The sequence below is a fragment of the Taudactylus pleione genome, unplaced genomic scaffold (assembly GCF_031769625.1).
Source record: "Taudactylus pleione unplaced genomic scaffold, aTauple2 ptg000464l, whole genome shotgun sequence".
NCBI classification, from domain to species: Eukaryota; Metazoa; Chordata; class Amphibia; order Anura; family Myobatrachidae; genus Taudactylus; species Taudactylus pleione.
In genome coordinates, this window is record NW_028284866.1 from 4,288,612 (window position 1) to 4,306,878 (window position 18,267).

Below are 18,267 nucleotides of genomic sequence, written 5' to 3' on the forward strand. Positions count from 1 at the left end.
ACTACTAGGGTGTCGTGATTCAAGAAAGTTTGGGAACCACTGAGTTAAGGGATTTCCTCTCTAAAATCATGCAGAAACAGCAGCTAACACAAAAAGTTTTGGGTTAGGCAAACGAACGCAGGTTACTTCAGTCCCTATTGTTTGCAATAGGGACTGTGATCCTGGCTAATTTACTAAGCTCTGCACAGCTTAGATTCTTATATTTACCAAAGTGACGGTTTTTAGATCTGGAGATGTTGCCTATAGCAACCAATCAGACTCTAGCTATTATCTTCTAGAAGGTGCTAGATAAATGATAAGTAGAATCTGATTGGTTGCTATGGGCAACACCTCCATTTCTAAAAGCCTGTACTTTAGTAAATACACCCCTCAGGGGGAGATGTATCAAACCTTGGAGAGGAATAAAATGGAGACGCTGCCCATAGCATCCAATCAGCTTCTGTCAATTCATAGACTGTGCTAGAAAAAATTACAGTTAGAAACTTATTGGTTGCTTTGGACAACTTCTCCATTTTATCTCTCTCCAAGGCGTGTTACATCTCCCCTGCAGTCACCTCTGTAGGCACAATTTAGCACCAAACATTTGAGGTTAGTGTCCCAACTGAAAAGCTCCATTCAAAAACATTTATTTATGGAAAAGCTGGCAAGAGTCAGACTACCGCAATGCATACCTCCCAACTTTTGTGCACCAAGAATAGTGACATCCAAAAAGTGGGTGTGGATTCGTTGGAAGGGGTGGGGCCTAATGAAAACGGGTCGGAGCCACGCGACAACCCCCGTTTACGTCACTATAGGGGCGTGCCCAGCACTCTCTGAGATGCTGGGCAGCCCCCAGGCTCTCCCTACACTGGTGAATAGATGCCCTGCGAATGCGCATGACATCTGTTCACCTTCTGCACACCCGCTGCTCTGCTAAGCAGAGCAGCGGTAGCAGAGCAGCGGTATGTGCTCTCCTCAACTTCCCCCCCACCGCAGGACACTGCGGCCCGCAGGTGGGACAGCGGGACAGTCCCAGGAAAACCGGACTGTCCCACTGAATGTGGGACAGTTGGGAGGTGTGGCAAAGTGTAGTGAGCAGTGGCGGCTCCAGGGGTGTGGCTGCAGCGCAGTCCAAAATTCAAACAGGGGAACCACACCAACTGCCAGTGAGTCTCAGCCATCTGTGCTTGGCTGCATTTGAAATATCAGTTGGTGTGGTTCCCCTATTTGAAATTTGGACTGTGCTGCAGCCCCGCCCCTGGAGCCGCCGCTGGTAGTGAGAGTTTAAAGATAATTATTTATTTTGCCCAATACTGAATTGTTGTTTTGGGGATTTCGTTTACAGAATAGAGCAAGAAATGAACACAAAATAATGACTTTATCTATACTTCACTGAGAGAAGAAAGTGAATGTCATGTTTACAGTGTACCCAGTGTAAAGTTTTGAGCAAACAATGTTTGTTCAAACTGGCAGTGGCAGGTATTAATAAAGAATAAACAAATAATTTAGAAAAAAAAAAAAGTGACCCTTTCACATTGTGTAATGAGATGAAGGGATATATTTACTAAAGTGCGGGTTTTTAGAAGTGGAGATGTTGCCCATAGCAACCGATCAGATTCTAGCTGTTATCTTCTAGAAGGTGCTAGATAAATGTGAAGTAGAATCTGATTGGTTGCTATGGGCAACATCTCCACTTCTAAAAACCCGCACTTTAGTAAATATACCCCAAAATCTTGCTGCCATGTATGACTTTTTCTAACCCAAATCTTTGAAGAAGGGGGGGGGGGGGGTATGGGGGAATACATTCAAAGCAATGAACGCAACATGTCATTCCAGAATGGCACATCGCGCCCATCCACATTGCAAGTTTTCGCTTGCACCCCCTAGAGGTGACCATGTGAACTAGTGATGTCGGCAGCAGTACTGTGTATTGCTATGTGTGCAGTCTCGCCTCGCAGCGATGGTCATCCCCACATCGCTTACAGTTCCCCCCTTAGAATAACTTTTATAAAAGGGAAGTAAACATGATTTTTTCTGTTGTGGTATGCTTCTTTTTCCAACAAACATAGGGCCTGGTTCAGAGCCGGACGCTATTTGCGAACGGTCGTACAGAGAAAGGGGCCGGCTATTTAAATTGAGCACTCGCTCTTTGCGGTCTGTTGACGCCTCTATGTCTGAGCGAGTGAACGAAACATGCGCTCGCTATTTTGTAAAGACGCCCCCTGGCCGTTCGCATCATACGTCATCTCGCTATTTATTAGATTCATTGAGTACATCGAAAGGCGTCTGAACTGCTCGCAGTGCTTGTGGTAGGTTTTACTTCCCGCAATCACTGCGAGCAGTTCAGGCTAAAAGACAACCAAGTGACATGGTCGATGACGCTGCTTTGTTAATTATGCACACCCATTAAACGCCCGTTTTGACCGTTTGGCACGCCTGCGTTCGGATTTCCACTCCCCGTTTTCAAGCACCTTCCCCTGTTACCACCCTCAAACGCCTCATTCTGTCACTCAAATTAGCAGGCCCTCGCTGTTTTGCGAGCGCATGATTTCCGACCGCAATAACTGGTTGGCGCATGCGCATTACGACCCATATGCATGCGCAGATGTGCAAACATCGCTCGGAGTGAGCGAGCGGCCGTTTACGAGCGGCTCTGAATCAGACCCATAGATCGCATCATCCCTTATGAAGAACCTTAACATATAGCTTTCTAATTACTGAGTACATACTCACAGCAGCTTATTCTATGCACGCGATATTGATCTTTATTCGGAATATCAGTACACTAACAATCTCCATAATAATTGCCAATGAATGGTGCTTGTACATTGTGACAAAATAGTTATTATCACTAACAGTCTGTTAATCTTTTTTTTAAACATTAGATTTTTATTGTTTCAAAATTATATGGGAAAACCTGGGGTACAGAAATAAAAAAGGGAAATAGAAAATAAAGGGGATAGAAAATAATAGGTACATTATTTGTATAGGACATATACAGTATAACATAGAAACATACGTACAGTCCAGAAATTACAACTGCGTTTGTCATCCAATATATAGCAATGATAATAAGATCTAGCTATCATTAATAACATACGGTTCGTTTGAAAAAAAAAATATGAGCTACCGACTTAAACCGTCCGAATAGTCGAAATGTTATATAGGACTAGGTAAATCAACTCTTCCTAAATTAACCATTGGTCTAATGATATCCGGTTATTTGTCATCAATTCAAAGTTCAAATCTCATGGCTTGGGTCTTGTGGACCAGTAGTCTGACCAATGTAACCACTGAATCAGCGGGTTTGATGTCGATGAGGAGTAGTGTATTAACTGTCTCTTATTCTAACGCAGCAATAAAACATAGAATTCCAACTTCCTAGATACATTTCTGTTATATCATACACTGAAGACGACTATTCTTTCACCTCTATATCTTTAACTTGCATTGATGGATCATCCAGCCCTGTAATATCCCGGCTCCTTTTATCGTCACTGCATGTTCTCATTCATGCTGAGGAGTCGTGTCCTCTAGGAAACAGCACACAGACTCTCTCCTAACAGATCCCGTCCTTATGATGTGGAGTGTCTTGTCATGTGGCAGTACCTTTAGAGCGGAGCTCCTGCTTAGCAATGTATTTATATTCTCCTGAGCTTGGAGGTAAAGCTGGGCCGGAGTGTAGCCGCCTGCAATGCAGAGGCTTCAGCGGACTCAACTCCTGTACATTGCAAAATGCCAGCATCACTATGGTGGGAGAGATAATGCAGGATGAAATAATCTTCCCTTTGTTAAGTGAGATCTACACTGTCAAACCAAATTTAATTCTAGCTAAAGTTACGTCACTCCTGAAGAAGATCCTGTCATACTGTATGTGTCTATGAGTGTAGTTTAGTGCTGCCTTGTCTATGGTATGTTGTGTGTTCTTTAATGGTTTATGTGAAAATAAGAGGATGCAGTTGCCGTCTCGGTCAGTGGACAGTGATGAGTAGACAGATGGTGCAGTAAGTCGCTTATAGTCTGACAAACGTTCATTTATCTGTCCACTAACTTTGGATACTACTCACCAGGTGTTCACATTTTGGACTTTTCGACTCCAAGTTGCAATGGGGTGTGGGATGCCCTCCCCCCGCATCTACTAGCCATCAGTTACTGAACGCCTCATCCCATATACCCCACATTCCCCCACTGGATCATCTTCAACAATATCCTCCATTCACCAGATCCTCAGTTTCCTCTCCCCCTCCCCAACCATCCTTATGTATACAGCCTTCACTGTTAGTAGAGAGAAGTTTCAGTACTTGATCTTAATAAATAAACCAAGAGGTAGCACCCTTACAGCCAATCAGACTCAGTTTGTCATGTCCATATTACATTAATGGTTTAATTAATACATTACTCTACGTATGGGATTAGGTACAGTATATCATTATATATACCATTTCTTCACCACCAATAGAGCGCCCATTTTTGGCATATTTGTGGACCCACACTTATATGCTAACCTTGACTTATATACTATTTAAGTTAGAATCTGGGGAATCTAATTATCGGGATCTGCAGCATTACCATCCCCCCATTAGTACCAGTGAGCGGCGAGCAACTGATCTATTGATCTCCTCTGGTATATAGTGCTGCCTTGTCTATGGTATGTTCTTTAATGGTTTATGTGAAAATAAGAGGATGCAGTTGCCGTATCGGTCAGTGGACAGTGATGAGTGTGTCCATCTGTAGTTCCAATGCTGCTTATTTATGTTCACACTGCGGTACAGATGGTATAGTAAGTCGCTTATAGTCAGTGACGTGCGGTGAGGTAAATGGCTGGGGAGCCAGATTTACGGATACATATATGAACCCGAGGGTTCATGTGGGCATTATACAAAGGTGCAGCAGTATATATAGTAGTGCTAGAAATTTTGTGAGTTTTGATCAGGGATGTGCAGAAAATGTAGACAGGGGAGGCAGTGCCTCACCTCTTATACACTTTCTACTTCAGTTTTGACTATAAAAATGATTAGAATAATACAAAGAAGATATACTATTTTCTTTACATTTCTCTTATAATTATTATAGTGAAAACTCTGGAGTATACCTAAGTATGACAGGAAAGGCTCCGCCTCACCTGCCCGCACATCACTGCTTATATTCTGTACTAATATAATAAGAACGTTGTGTCTGTCTGTTTGCTCCAAGTTGTCGCAAAAACGACTGAACCGATTTTCATTAAAACTTCATCGTTTTGTAGTGGAAACTCCTCGAAATAACCTGCACTTTGTTTCATCTTGATCTGTCAAGTTAAAGCTGAGCAATAACAAAAACAAATTGTACTGACATCATCAATGTAAGAGATAGGTGTGGCACCATGCATGCAGCCGGTAGGGGGAGGGGGGAGAGGTGCTTTGGGCCCGCGGTCACTTGTATAGGATAGGCTACATAGCAGTCTGTGCACAGGGCACACAGTGACATTGGTGTGAGTGGTGGGTGAATAGGATAGGCTACATAGCAGTCTGTTCACAGGGCACACAGTGACATTGGTGTGAGTGGTGGGTGAATAGGATAGGCTACATAGCAGTCTGTGCACAGGGCACACAGTGACATTGGTGTGAGTGGTGGATGAATAGGATAGGCTACATAGCAGTCTGTGCACAGAGCGCACAGTGACATTGGTGTGAGTGGTGGGTGAATAGGATAGGCTACATAGCAGTCTGTGCACAGGGCACACAGTGACATTGGTGTGAGTGATGGGTGAATAGGATAAGGCTACATAGCAGTATATGCACAGGGCACACAGTGACATTGGTGTGAGTGGTGGGTGAATAGGATAGGCTACATAGCAGTCTGTGCACAGAGCACGCAGTGACATTGGTGTGAGTGGTGGGTGAATAGGATAGGCTACATAGCAGTCTGTGCACAGGGCACACAGTGACATTGGTGTGGGGTGGTGGGTGAATAGGATAGGCTACATAGCAGTCTGTGCACAGGGCACACAGTGACATTGGTGTGAGTGATGGGTGAATAGGATAAGGCTACATAGCAGTATATGCACAGGGCACACAGTGACATTGGTGTTAGTGGTGGGTGAATAGGATAGGCTACATAGCAGTCTGTGCACAGAGCACACAGTGACATTGGTGTGAGTGGTGGGTGAATAGGATAGGCTACATAGCAGTCTGTGCACAGGGCACACAGTGACATTGGTGTGGGGTGGTGGGTGAATAGGATAGGCTACATAGCAGTCTGTGCACAGGGCACACAGTGACATTGGTGTGAGTGGTGGATGAATAGGATAGGCTACATAGCAGTCTGGGCACAGGGCACACAGTGACATTGGTGTGAGAGGTGGATGAATAGGATAGGCTACATAGCAGTCTGTGCACAGGGCACACAGTGACATTGGTGTGAGAGGTGGATGAATAGGATAGGCTACATAGCAGTCTGGGCACAGGGCACACAGTGACATTGGTGTGAGTGGTGGGTGAAGGTGCTGCTGCCACCAGTCTGTATAGCGCTGCTGGTCACGTGGGCCACTCCTGCAACAGGACCCCTATGCAAAGCAACACATCTATTACACCTCAAATAAAAAAAATGTTGGCAGAAGCTATTTCATCGTGGGTGAAGCCACAGGCAACAGCTATATCACTAATATAGTGACAACATTTACTGGGACATTGTATAACTGGGGAAATTCAGGCACATTAGACACTGACTCATTGGAGTTTACTATCATCACAAGTAGAAAAACACAGGGCCAATTTATTCAGAAGCCAATTATCTAATCAATATATCCTGAAACTGAAGCATACAGGAGAAACCCAGTGGGAAAACACATATATTCCACAGTACCTTCCAGAAAATATTACACACACTATGGTCTTTTTTTTGTCAGGAGCCAACTAGTTATACCAGTATATTTTTGGATTGTGGGAAAAAACTGGAATTCTTAAAGATAACCCACACAGACACGGGGAGAATATACAAACTCTGCACAGTTAGGGCTGTGGTGGGAACTGAACCCAAGACCTCAGTCCTGAGAGACAGTAATGCTAACCATTACACCAACCATGCTGACCAAAAAGCCACAAGCCATATCCGGGGTCTATCTGGCATATTGATCAAATGATTTCTATTTTCCAAGAGCGTTCAGTGACATGATACAAGACTAACATGCCACAGGCAGATATTAAACTGTCTGGGAGTGGTTTATATGTGGACAGTGATCACATGTAATCTGTATGATTAATAGATATGCCTTTGTGGTCACTCATAGTTAGTGGCAGCCAATACATAGTCTGCTTTCATTTGCCTGCTGGAGACCTACCAAGAGCTGAAAACAGAGCATAGAAACCAGCTGCATGCAGGAAAAGGCACAAGTATTATCACAACTGTGGTTAACCCCTAATGTTTCACTGGAAAACAATCTAAGCCACCTGTGGACAACAGGAGCCAAAAAGGGCTTGGGGTACCATGGGCCAATTATGAGGCAATGCTACCAACCGCAGATAGTTGCTTAAGATGACCATCATTCAGCAGCACAGCTGCTGACAGTAACCAACAAAATCTACAGCACCCGCCCTGTACTGATCCAGCTTGTATGGTCTAGATTATCATCTGCCTTCCTTTGTCTCTGACATGTCCACTTAACATTAATTTATTACGTGCTTGATGTGTTGTACTGTAATGATATCAGAGATGACAGCCAAGGAGTTAAAACCTCTGACTATCACGCGCCCGCTGAAATATTAAACAGCACTTTAGATGCATTATCTCCAACCCATAGAGGACTACCTGTCATGTATTCACAGTACAGTCCCTTGGATCAAACTGGAGGGAGTAACTAGGGGTGTCTGAGAGCGGTGACAAGGACCAGGGCGCACGGATGAGGGGGGGCACTGTTTTCACCACATTGGCATCTGCATTTGACTTGGACGTTGCCTGGAAGGGCACCATACAGTCGGGAGAGCTGCACGGTTTTCAGCTTCCAGGTGCCAGCCCCACTCCAATTAAGTCATGACCTCACATGCTCCCATGTGCGTGTTGGGGGGGGGGGGGGTCCGGCACAGGGTGCATTGGTAGCTCTCTACAGCACTTCATACAGAAGTTCCATTCGATTCAGGGGCCTATTTATCAAGCCTTAAAGCATCAGAGAATGGCATTTTTTGTGCATGGTTTATGAATAAGGGCTATTTAACATAAACCCAATACTGATATCGCCTGTACTGGGGAATTCTCAATGGGGATTGGGGTCTGGATCAATTTATCAAGCTCTGAAAAAAATAGCTCTGAATAGGTAATGTTTGAGTGTAGCATTAGCAGCTCTAACCTATAAGCTACAGAGGGAACTTCAGATCCCTTCCCCGTCAGACTGGACTGAGGGCCTGATTCAGAGCTGGACGCTCTTTGACAGCGCTTGCTCTGAATCAGGGCGTCCCTTTTTTTTTTAAAGGCGGCCTCCTGGCCGCTCGCATAGCTGTGGGTGACCACCCACAGATTATGCAAGCGGCCAGGTGATGGTCAAGACCATCGTGACCATCAGGCTTGCGACGAGACCCTTGTGGTAGGGTCTCGAGGCCGCAAGCCCCAGTGGACTTCCTGCTCTAATAGAGCAGGAAGTCCACCTACTGACATCACAAGTGATGTCAGTAGGGCCGCCCACAAACGGCAGGTGTTCCTGCAGGAACTCCTCAGTTTGCCCAGGCCACCCCCCCTGCCCGCCTCCAAAACGGGGCAAGCTGTCAATCACCATCGACAGCTGCCCCGCTTTGGTGCGAGACCCGCGATGGAGCGCCCGTCACTGGCCGGGTCTTGCGTATGCGCATGCCGGAGCCAGCGTGCGCATGCACAGCGGGGGACCATCGACCCGCTTGCGAGCGCTGTGCGCTCACGAGTGGGTCTGAATCAGGCCCTGAGTGCATTCATGGCCTTATGGCCACATATGTACAATAAAGACACCGGGTTAGAACCTGTCAGTTCATCCATTTACTGCTGCGATACGCAAGCTGCAACAGTAGTGACAATAGGACAGAGTCATTGCTGAGACATCCTATCATCACATGCTCTGTCCCGTCATCTATGGTCATTTGCTCTGGCAATGCATCAGTTATCGCTGTGAATGGGAAGAGACTGCGGAAATTCACAAATAGGCCAGAAACGTTATAGTGTCCCAGGGGATGGCAGCGTATGCGGCTCCTAAACTACTGTGATACTACCACAATGGACAGAAATTATAGGGAATGTTGTAAAATGTGATTGGATTGGAAGTTACCATTTGGTCAACAGTCAAAACTGTAAATATGCTTTCCGATCATGTTTAAAGTTATAATGCTATTACATAAAATTACAACCGTATCAGTATGGTGACTGCCGACAACATTACTGTCGACAAAACTGATGTATTGAGATTGAAGGAGGAATGGTTGCTATCTGTTTGTGTACGCGATCATCTCTTAATGACACTAAACAGCTCACAGTGACGCATAAAGTAACCCATACTTGCCAACTCTCCCTCACTGTCTAGGAGACTCTCTGAAATAGTAGCAATCTCCATGTCTCCCTGAAGAGTCTGGCAATCTCCCTGATTGCACCTTACCCCCATTACCCTCCCAGCCTGGAGCGTCCCGATAAGAAGCCCATAGGCTTCTACTGGGTAATGCCACCTTCGAGAAGATGTATTCCAGTGCTTAGTACATTTGCGGAATGCAGTAAAACTCCTGAAAACTGCATTTTCGGGGTTTTACCGCATTTTCGCCGTTAGTACATCCCGGCCTATGTGTGTTTTCATCAACCAATAGATCTTACTAACTGCTTTTGGGCTTGTTTACATTTGGATGTAAGTCAATTATATATGACACACCACTCAGGTGTAGCAGTACACGTCCACTTTAACGCTGAGCTCATAGGTGCTGCTTTCACAGTGTCCCTGAAATGCTTTTTTCGACATCCGCGCTCCGCCCCCGGGGGAGGAGACATTTCCCTGTTCCTTCCGTAGGAAGGAACACAGGAAATGTCTGTCTGTCGGCCGCGCTGGGCATACACTGCCCGATGCGGCCGACAGTTACCGGGTAAATATCGCATCGGACGGGCATGCTGGACAATCCTGCATGCCCGACCGAGCAATATTTAACCCTCGGTCGCCCGCACACACGCTACAATTATCGGGCCGATCCGCCGATATCAGGCGGATCGCCCCGATAATTGTAGCGTGTATGGCCAGCATAAGCGATATATCTGCAGATGATGGTTATTCATACACACTGAACAACCATCATCTGCATGCTGCAACGGGTCCCGGCAGCGGGAACCCGGCGTGTCCCGCCCCCCTCCCCGTGACTGCCACTGTGTGTGTGTGTGTGTGTGTGCAGGGGCGGTCTGCAGACATATCTGTCCATCGGCTGTGCAGCGCAGCCAATGTGATATGTCTGTGAAGAACGCAGTTAACAGACATATCGCTGGTACACACTGGCCGCCGTGCAGCAGATATATTAGACGATCAATTGATCAGCCAATATATCTGTCAGTGTGTACCCAGCATAAGTCGCCCACCCAGGATTGTGGTGAAAGTGGAGAGTGATCCTGTGCCATTCAGGGTTAGGCCACCATCAGAATATTAATATTTATTTCCACTGAACTTACATAATGTTGTCCAAAAAAATAATACAGGTTGAGTCTCCCATATCCAAATATTCCGAAATACGGAATATTCCGAAATACGGAATAATTTTGGCATGACTGAGATAATGAAACCTTTGATTTTTAATGGTTCAAAGTACACAAACTTTGTCTAAGGCACAAATTATTAAACATATTGTATAAAGTTACCTTCAGGCTGTGTGTATAAGGTGTATATGAAACATAAATGAATTTCATTTCTGTACACAAACTTTGTTTGAGCCACAAAATTATTGAAAATATTGTAAAAAATTACCTGCAGACTGTGTGTATAAGGTGTATACAACACATAAATACATTCTTTGTGTATATTGGGGCCCCATTCCAAGGTATTTCATTATGATATGCAAATATTCCAAAATACGGAATATTCCGTTATCCAAAATGCCCCTGGTCCCAAGCATTTTCGATATGGGAGACTCAACCTGTAGTAATTACGGTAACTTCTGTTAATTGATGTGATGTGGTACCACACAGGTTACAGAGAGCACTGTCTTATGTTCTTCTATTGTGGGTTCTAAGTGCATAATAAATAGTACAACACCTCCTACCAGCACAGTGAAACCTGTCAATTTAACATTCTCTTCGTTGCTCTCCCATAAGTACACATAATGAATAAGATGTCGTTATTGTAATAAGACAATTAGTGCAATGCATGAGAAGTTTACATTTTGCTAAATAAAAACTGTCAGCGAATGAGATTAAATGCAGCTTGTGAGGAGATGATCCTCAACCGCATGTCGGTGCCAAATTGGTGCCTTTGCTGTCAGTAGATCTTATTACTTCATTAGAACTGTGATAACTTCACTGAGTGACGTACGGCATAAGCCCTTGTTGTATTCCTTCAGGCCTCAGCAATACAACACTCTATACTACAGTACCGCAAACAATTCTCCTTCAACACCTGTCTCAGTACTCCATGAATAAGAGAAACTACATATCAGCACAGCTATGGTACAGCATGAACCATTACATTACAATGCCCAAAGCTGGCCATACACTGCATGATTAGTGCAGACAACCCAGCGGACATAGGTGGGAAGGAACAATGGCCTGATAATAGGAGTACCTCCATACAGTATAAGATGTATGTACAGTAGGTGATCTCCTTTCAAAGCATGGACTCAGCTGAACGACGGTCAGGAAGTTCGGGCAGCTTTGATAACCAAATCAAACAATCAATCCAGAATGTTCATCAGCCATTTTCAGACTGTGAACTATTATCGTTCATGTCCATAAGTCGTTTGATCAGCCGATATGAACGAATATCACTCAGTGTGTGTTGCCAGGTTAAGTTGTGAGAACAGCTTTGGTAATGGTCATGCACATGGGTATTTTAAGAAATGTTGGCTGTGCCCAATCACAAGAGACTTCGATCAATATTGGGAGACCTGAAGACAATGTTTGGAAACGGCACATGGTGCATAGTGTATGTAAATACATAGGCCCCAATTCTGATTCGGATGCAGCAACGATGACGGAGCAGTGTTTTTCACTTGCGCAGGCATCTGAGTCGCACTGTATCTGAATTTATTCTTACAGAGTCGCAGTACAAAGTTAGACACATGGAAGCAGAAGGGTACAGGGCATTCCTGGCTGGTGGCTGGTAAGTAACAGGGGCTAAACAGACACACACAGTTGTTGCACCCTATGGGAGAGTGGCGGAAATGTCACTGAGAGTGGCTGCAGAATCATAAACATAGGAGACCATATTCAGGGGGATAATCTGCACCTGCCATAGGGCTGGTGCAAGTTAGAGGTATTTCAGCGTCTACAGATGCGCAAAGTGAGCATCTCAGGCCTTTCTCATTCAGACCCATGATTGTACACCAGGGAATGGCTTTGTATAGTGATTTGCAGAAGTCGCAGATGCAACTGTGGCAAAACAAGCAACTTTATTTAAACAACACAATCCGACAAGTCCCAACGGCAGGCATGTGATGGACTGTGTAAAGTGAGTTCCTCCTACTTACATCCTCATTTAGAGCCATATTAAATTGGGCGCGAGATTTAGCAAGGAAAAAACCTTGTGCCCCTCGCGCCCAGTTTTGGATTACCTTGGGTATGCATGCTCCCGAGACCTGTGGCATCCAGTTTTAAAAAAGAGGTCGCTGGGTTGCAGACCTGAAAAAACCCGCGCCACATAAAAAAAAAAATGCTGGGAGTCCCAGCGGGCTGCTGAGAGGCTCCAGGGAGGCAGAAGGCTTGCTGGGAGATGTAGTTCTCCCAGCACCCATTACGGGGGGCATACTTACACTGGACACACACATACACCGGGGGTCACACACACACAATCATACACTCACTCATAAACACTCACTCACACTGACATACTCACCGCTGCTGCAGGAGACCGGGTCGCGACGCTGGATGCACAAGACAGCACTTTGGAAGGTATTACTGACTAAGCTAATTGGAAGCTTCCAATAGCTTAATTAGTCATTAGGAGGGGTGCCACCGACCATTTTTCCTTAAATTGTAGATTTTAGGAAAAATTGGTCGTGCTCTGGAGGTGCGCAATAAAAAACCTCCCGGCGCTCAAAAAAACAAAAACCCCGCTCCTAATTGAATAGCAAAAATCCTGCACCTACAGGAAAACCCCTTGGGTGTGGGATTTTTGCTATTCTCTCCCCAATTGAATATGCCCCTTAGAGTTTAGTCAGACCAGTGATATCACCTAACGCAAGCTATCATGTGACAAGCAGTGGATCTTGCTGCCTTGTCCAAATCACTCCATCTCTAGTCCCATTTCTCTAAACTGTTATCTGGTTCAAAATGAGATGTATCTCACAGCTCAGTTGTTGGTGCATTATCCTTCACTCGGATGAAGAATATAAAATGCCCTGCCGGACCTGCTCCGATTCGGCCCATAAACGTCCATCACAGCCACAGATGCTAGAGGGGGATGTGATGTCATGAGCTGTGTCATTGCCCCCTGACCTCCTACTGTACAATGCCGCGACTCATAGCATCATGCAGTGGGGTCACAATGACGTCTTTCACCACAAATCAGTTAATTAAGCCCTAGAACAGCCTACTTCTGTAGGGAAGTGGGTGGATGCGGGAGGCTGGTCATGTCTCTCAGGAGTCCAGGAGATCTCCCGTAACATTCCGCAAGGGCAGGCTTCATCTTAACTGTTCCTCATTTTGTTCCCTCCTGTGTTGTCAAGACAACCTTGTAAAGTCAGTATAAACAGAATTACAGTTTGCCAAATAGCAGTAAATAAACAAATATAATTCTATAGAGGTAATGTATTCAATGAAACAGACATCTATCTGAATATCTGGACAATTTCAATACAGTTTCTGGTAGCTAGGAGATGTAATCTATTATACAAAAGACTCTTTATGGATATATGCAATGCAATATTGGATGCTGTTTTATTACGAATGCCAACACAATTATATAACAGTACATAATGTACTACGAATGATGCTTCCTAGTATGCCGATTAACCCTTACAATGCAGATATTAAGCATCAGTGACAGAGTTAAAGCAATCTGCGGAAATTAAGCATCGGGTTGCTGTCCTGCTACCAATCCAAATTAATACTGTCTCTATATTCCAGCTAGCACAAAGCCCCCTGAGGAGATTTGCACATTTTAATCATTAATCTCTGCACGTACACAGGGTCCTGTCTCCCTCTCTTCTTCCCACATGAGAAGCACATGTTATGGCTCGGCCTAAGGAAACCTCTCTCGGATCTGATTGCTGAATACCCATCAGTAAGAATTAGGAGAGTGTATTGAAAACAGAGTGACTTTGGTTACCTTGGATTGCTTAGGATACACAAAAAGCAAGTCTAATTGTACCCATTACTTCTTGGAAACCCCAGTACTGTGAGTGTGTAGCTTTAACCCTTTGGCGGAGCCAGGTGTTCCAGAGAGTGGCACTCATACGGGTTTATCCTCGAAAGCAGTCAGGGGGCAACAAGAGGCAAAAAGAGGAACATGGCTCTAATTTACAATGAGGAAGTATCACATCCTGCATATTCAGTGTTAACTCTTCATGTGCCTGGAGACATTATATAAGAAATGTCATATATTTTATAGTATCTGTGTAGACGTAGGCAGCTGGCTCAGGCACCAGGCTTTGGGGATGAACCTAACTTTAAACAAACTCACTTTTTTTTCTCCCTCTAAATGTTTAAATGATTGTATTCTGCACCATGGGAGATCTCATAACGATTATATTAGTGACCATATCAACCTTCCAGAGTTTACAGTACACGGATACAAATGTTTGTGTTAGTCTGCATAAGGAATGTGAAAGCACCACTTAGGTTGCGGCCTTAGGCAACAGAATGGTTAGGCACACCCCTGATAACAGTAAGTACATACAGACAAATGCAGCTACACTCAACAATGGACTAAGTATAAATTCACTAGCCATACTTGATGGCCTATTTATGTTTTCAGGGGATACCCACTAATATTTAGTATCCCCAAGATGTAACAAGAAGGGACTTCAGCAGATATATCCAATATCTGCCGCGGTATCTTCATTTCCGGCAGAAGCCGCAGCGCCATAGGTTTCTACAAGGGCTGCTGTGCTGCCAGGTTTACCAGAGGCCCCTATCCTGGCGACTCAGAAATAATACATCCTGGCGAATAAGTGCAAGCGATAAGGAATCCTTATTATCGGAGGCAGACAGCAAATTATGATAAATATGCCCCTTGGCGAGACCACCTTGAATTGCCCAAGTTACTAATTCAGACACCGGGGAAAGAAACCCTTACCTGCCATACACTGCATTAAGTGTTTTGTTTTGTTTTTTGCTTTGTTATGTTTTTCAATTACTGTCATTATTTTCACCAATTAACTGTGAAAAAGATTAAATTACATTAATTACAGGTGCTGTTGTCCAGTTATGAAAAACAAACAAACTATAATTGCTTCCACTGATGATTCCCGACACACTTCTTTTTTTTTAATTCTTCAAATGTGCACCTACCTATAGTATGCTAGGTTTTTCATTGCTCGCATCCATAAGCTTCTTTTATTATTCAAATATGGAGGCTAGTAATGCTGGGCTATATTTCCCATAAATCTGTGTGCTATAGCTGGGAGCAATAAAGAGAAGCATGGCAATGCGGTCATCTGGCGCGTCATGCGACGGGGTCCTCAGAACTCCATCCATGTACGTAACCCATTGCAACACTAATCATACAGCCATGGGGAACGGGATTTCGTACAGCAAGTGCCAAAAATGATTCATATTTAACTTTATCTTATAACGACCGAGCTTGATAAAAAATATCCCATTTAAGTCAATGGCTGCAGAATATGTAACATATTACCCTATATATATATATATATATATATATATATATACACACACACTGTATAGATATATAGATATATATATATGATATACGTCCTGCTGTAACCTGTAAAACACATTATAAATGGGGATTTCCTGTCGAGGACCTCCGTTGTGCGTCCTAATATCTGTAACAATATACAGCAAGGGGTGGGCTATATCTAGTAACACATTATCATACTAAGCCCTGATGATATCAGAACTCGCTGTGCAGATATCATTCACAGGCTTTTGTAATGTCACCTATGTATTATTCTCGGACAAAGCACCTGCTAAATACACAAGAGGAAAGTGACATGTCACAAACCCCTGCCTTTATGTACATTGAACCTATTATATTATCCTCATGGCTACAGGTAACTATAGAAAAGAGTACATGCGACCTGAAGCAATAGTCTAGAATGGAAATCTAATATTATAGGACACAGCAGTGGGGGTGAATAACGCACCAATATCCGCGGACACGTTTAGCTGTAATGACATCTGGAAGCGATCAATTATTTAAAAGGCATCAATCAAGAAACTAAAGCAAGAGAGGTATATTCCATTACCCACTTACTACTAAACACCACACAGAAACACTTTCTTCAGCACATGTCAGTCCAATGCAATGCCTGCCTACAGTGCCTATTCTGTACTGATTCCTAGTCACAAAGGACAACACATGCATCATGCATTTCATTCATATCAATGAGCAGTAAAGGTGGCATCCAGGTGCAGCAATGCCCATTCTGCCTCACCTCTGCCAGGCATCCAGCATTCCCAGCAATAATAATGACATGAGTGCTCCATAGCCAAATGCAGCTGCCGGTGGTCCTTACCATAGAGCGTGTTCCTGGTGACCTGTCCTCCCATAGTAGATCAGCCGTCACTGGCTCCCCGCACCGTGCACACTCCCGGCAGCCAGGCTCATGTTGCAGCTACATACAGTACACACTAATAATACTCATGCAGCAGAAGGATGGACGGCTTCACTACTAACACCCACTGCCAGACCCTCCCTCACAAAGCAGCAATGTCATGTGTAGCTACATAAAGGGGAGGGCTCTGTGGCCGTCCTGAAATAGCAGATAGCACAAGCTTATTACAGCTAATGCATTGCCAGCCAGGCATCTACCAGTGCACACTCCAACCAGTGCTGCTTCCATGATGTATTGTCTATGCAGATAGATAGATAGATAGATAGATAGATAGATAGATAGATAGATAGATAGATAGATAGATAGATAGATACATTATATTTATTATATTTAGATTTTTTTTCTTATAACTAGTAATGAAATAAGGATAATTAAGAATAATACTTAAAGACTTGTATTACATATAAATATTGGGCCTGATTCACTACTGATCGCAACTGCGATTACACACGCAATCGGCTGATTGATGCATTCTGCACATGCGTATGTGTCGCAGTGCACGAAGACTTCACTGCAATCGGGACTGCGACCGCTGTGACTACGCAGACCCATCGCAGAGTGATTGACAGGAAGTTACCGTTTGGGGGTGGTGACGTGGGGGTGGTCGGCGAAACACAGACGTGCCAGAACATTTGTACTCGATGTTACCGATGGTTTTGCAGTCTTGCTAAGTATTACGGATGTGTGTAAGGTAAAGGGGGCGTCCTTATGTTAGGCTGCGACAGCATTACGATTTCAATCATTAGCATATCTTTACAGTGAGACTGCGGAGCTGATTCAGACCCGCTCGTTAGGAAGCGATCGCTCGTAGCTGGCCGATATTTGCAATCTGCACATGCGTATGTATCGCAATGCACGTGTGCGAACCACTGCGAAAGATCGGGAAGCTTTTGCTTGCCCAGTATACACAGCCCAGTTGAATTAGTGACAGGAGAGGCCGTTTATGGGTGGTAACAGGGGCAGGCCACTAGGCAGACCCTCCAACATGACCCATTCCATTAGGTACAAAATGCTCTGCTTCAGGACTGCCTTCTTAATTTATGATTGAAGCCACCTGTGCTGAAACACCATTCTCATGAAATAAGTAGCTTAACACAGTTGTCTGCAATCATTAATTAGGTGGGAAGTCCAGGAGCAGAGCATTTTGTACCTAATGGAACGGGTCATGTTGGAGAGTAGGGAAACGGGGGAGTGGAGGTACGAACACAGGCGTGCCTGAGCATTTCAACGCCGTTTCAGAGGCATGCTTAATTAACAGGCAGCATCATAGTACACATCACATGGTTGTATTTCACACTGAAGTGATCGCAGTGCTTGCGGCAGGGTATAGTCAACCTCAAGCGCTGCGAGCACATCCGATGGTGCTCGATGTACCAAT

General features: G+C 44.5%; 1 protein-coding gene across 1 annotated transcript in view; it reads right to left on the minus strand.

Moving 5' to 3' along the window:
- Window positions 1-16,903, minus strand: part of NEURL1 (neuralized E3 ubiquitin protein ligase 1) — a 138,039-nt gene extending 121,136 nt beyond the window's left edge. Inside the window, exon 1 of the mRNA XM_088448683.1 lies at window positions 16,791-16,903. Coding sequence (XP_088304809.1) covers window positions 16,791-16,824 — 34 coding nt within the window. The 5' untranslated portion in view covers window positions 16,825-16,903. The remainder of the gene's footprint in view (window positions 1-16,790) is intronic.
- Window positions 16,904-18,267: the final 1,364 nt, after the last annotated feature.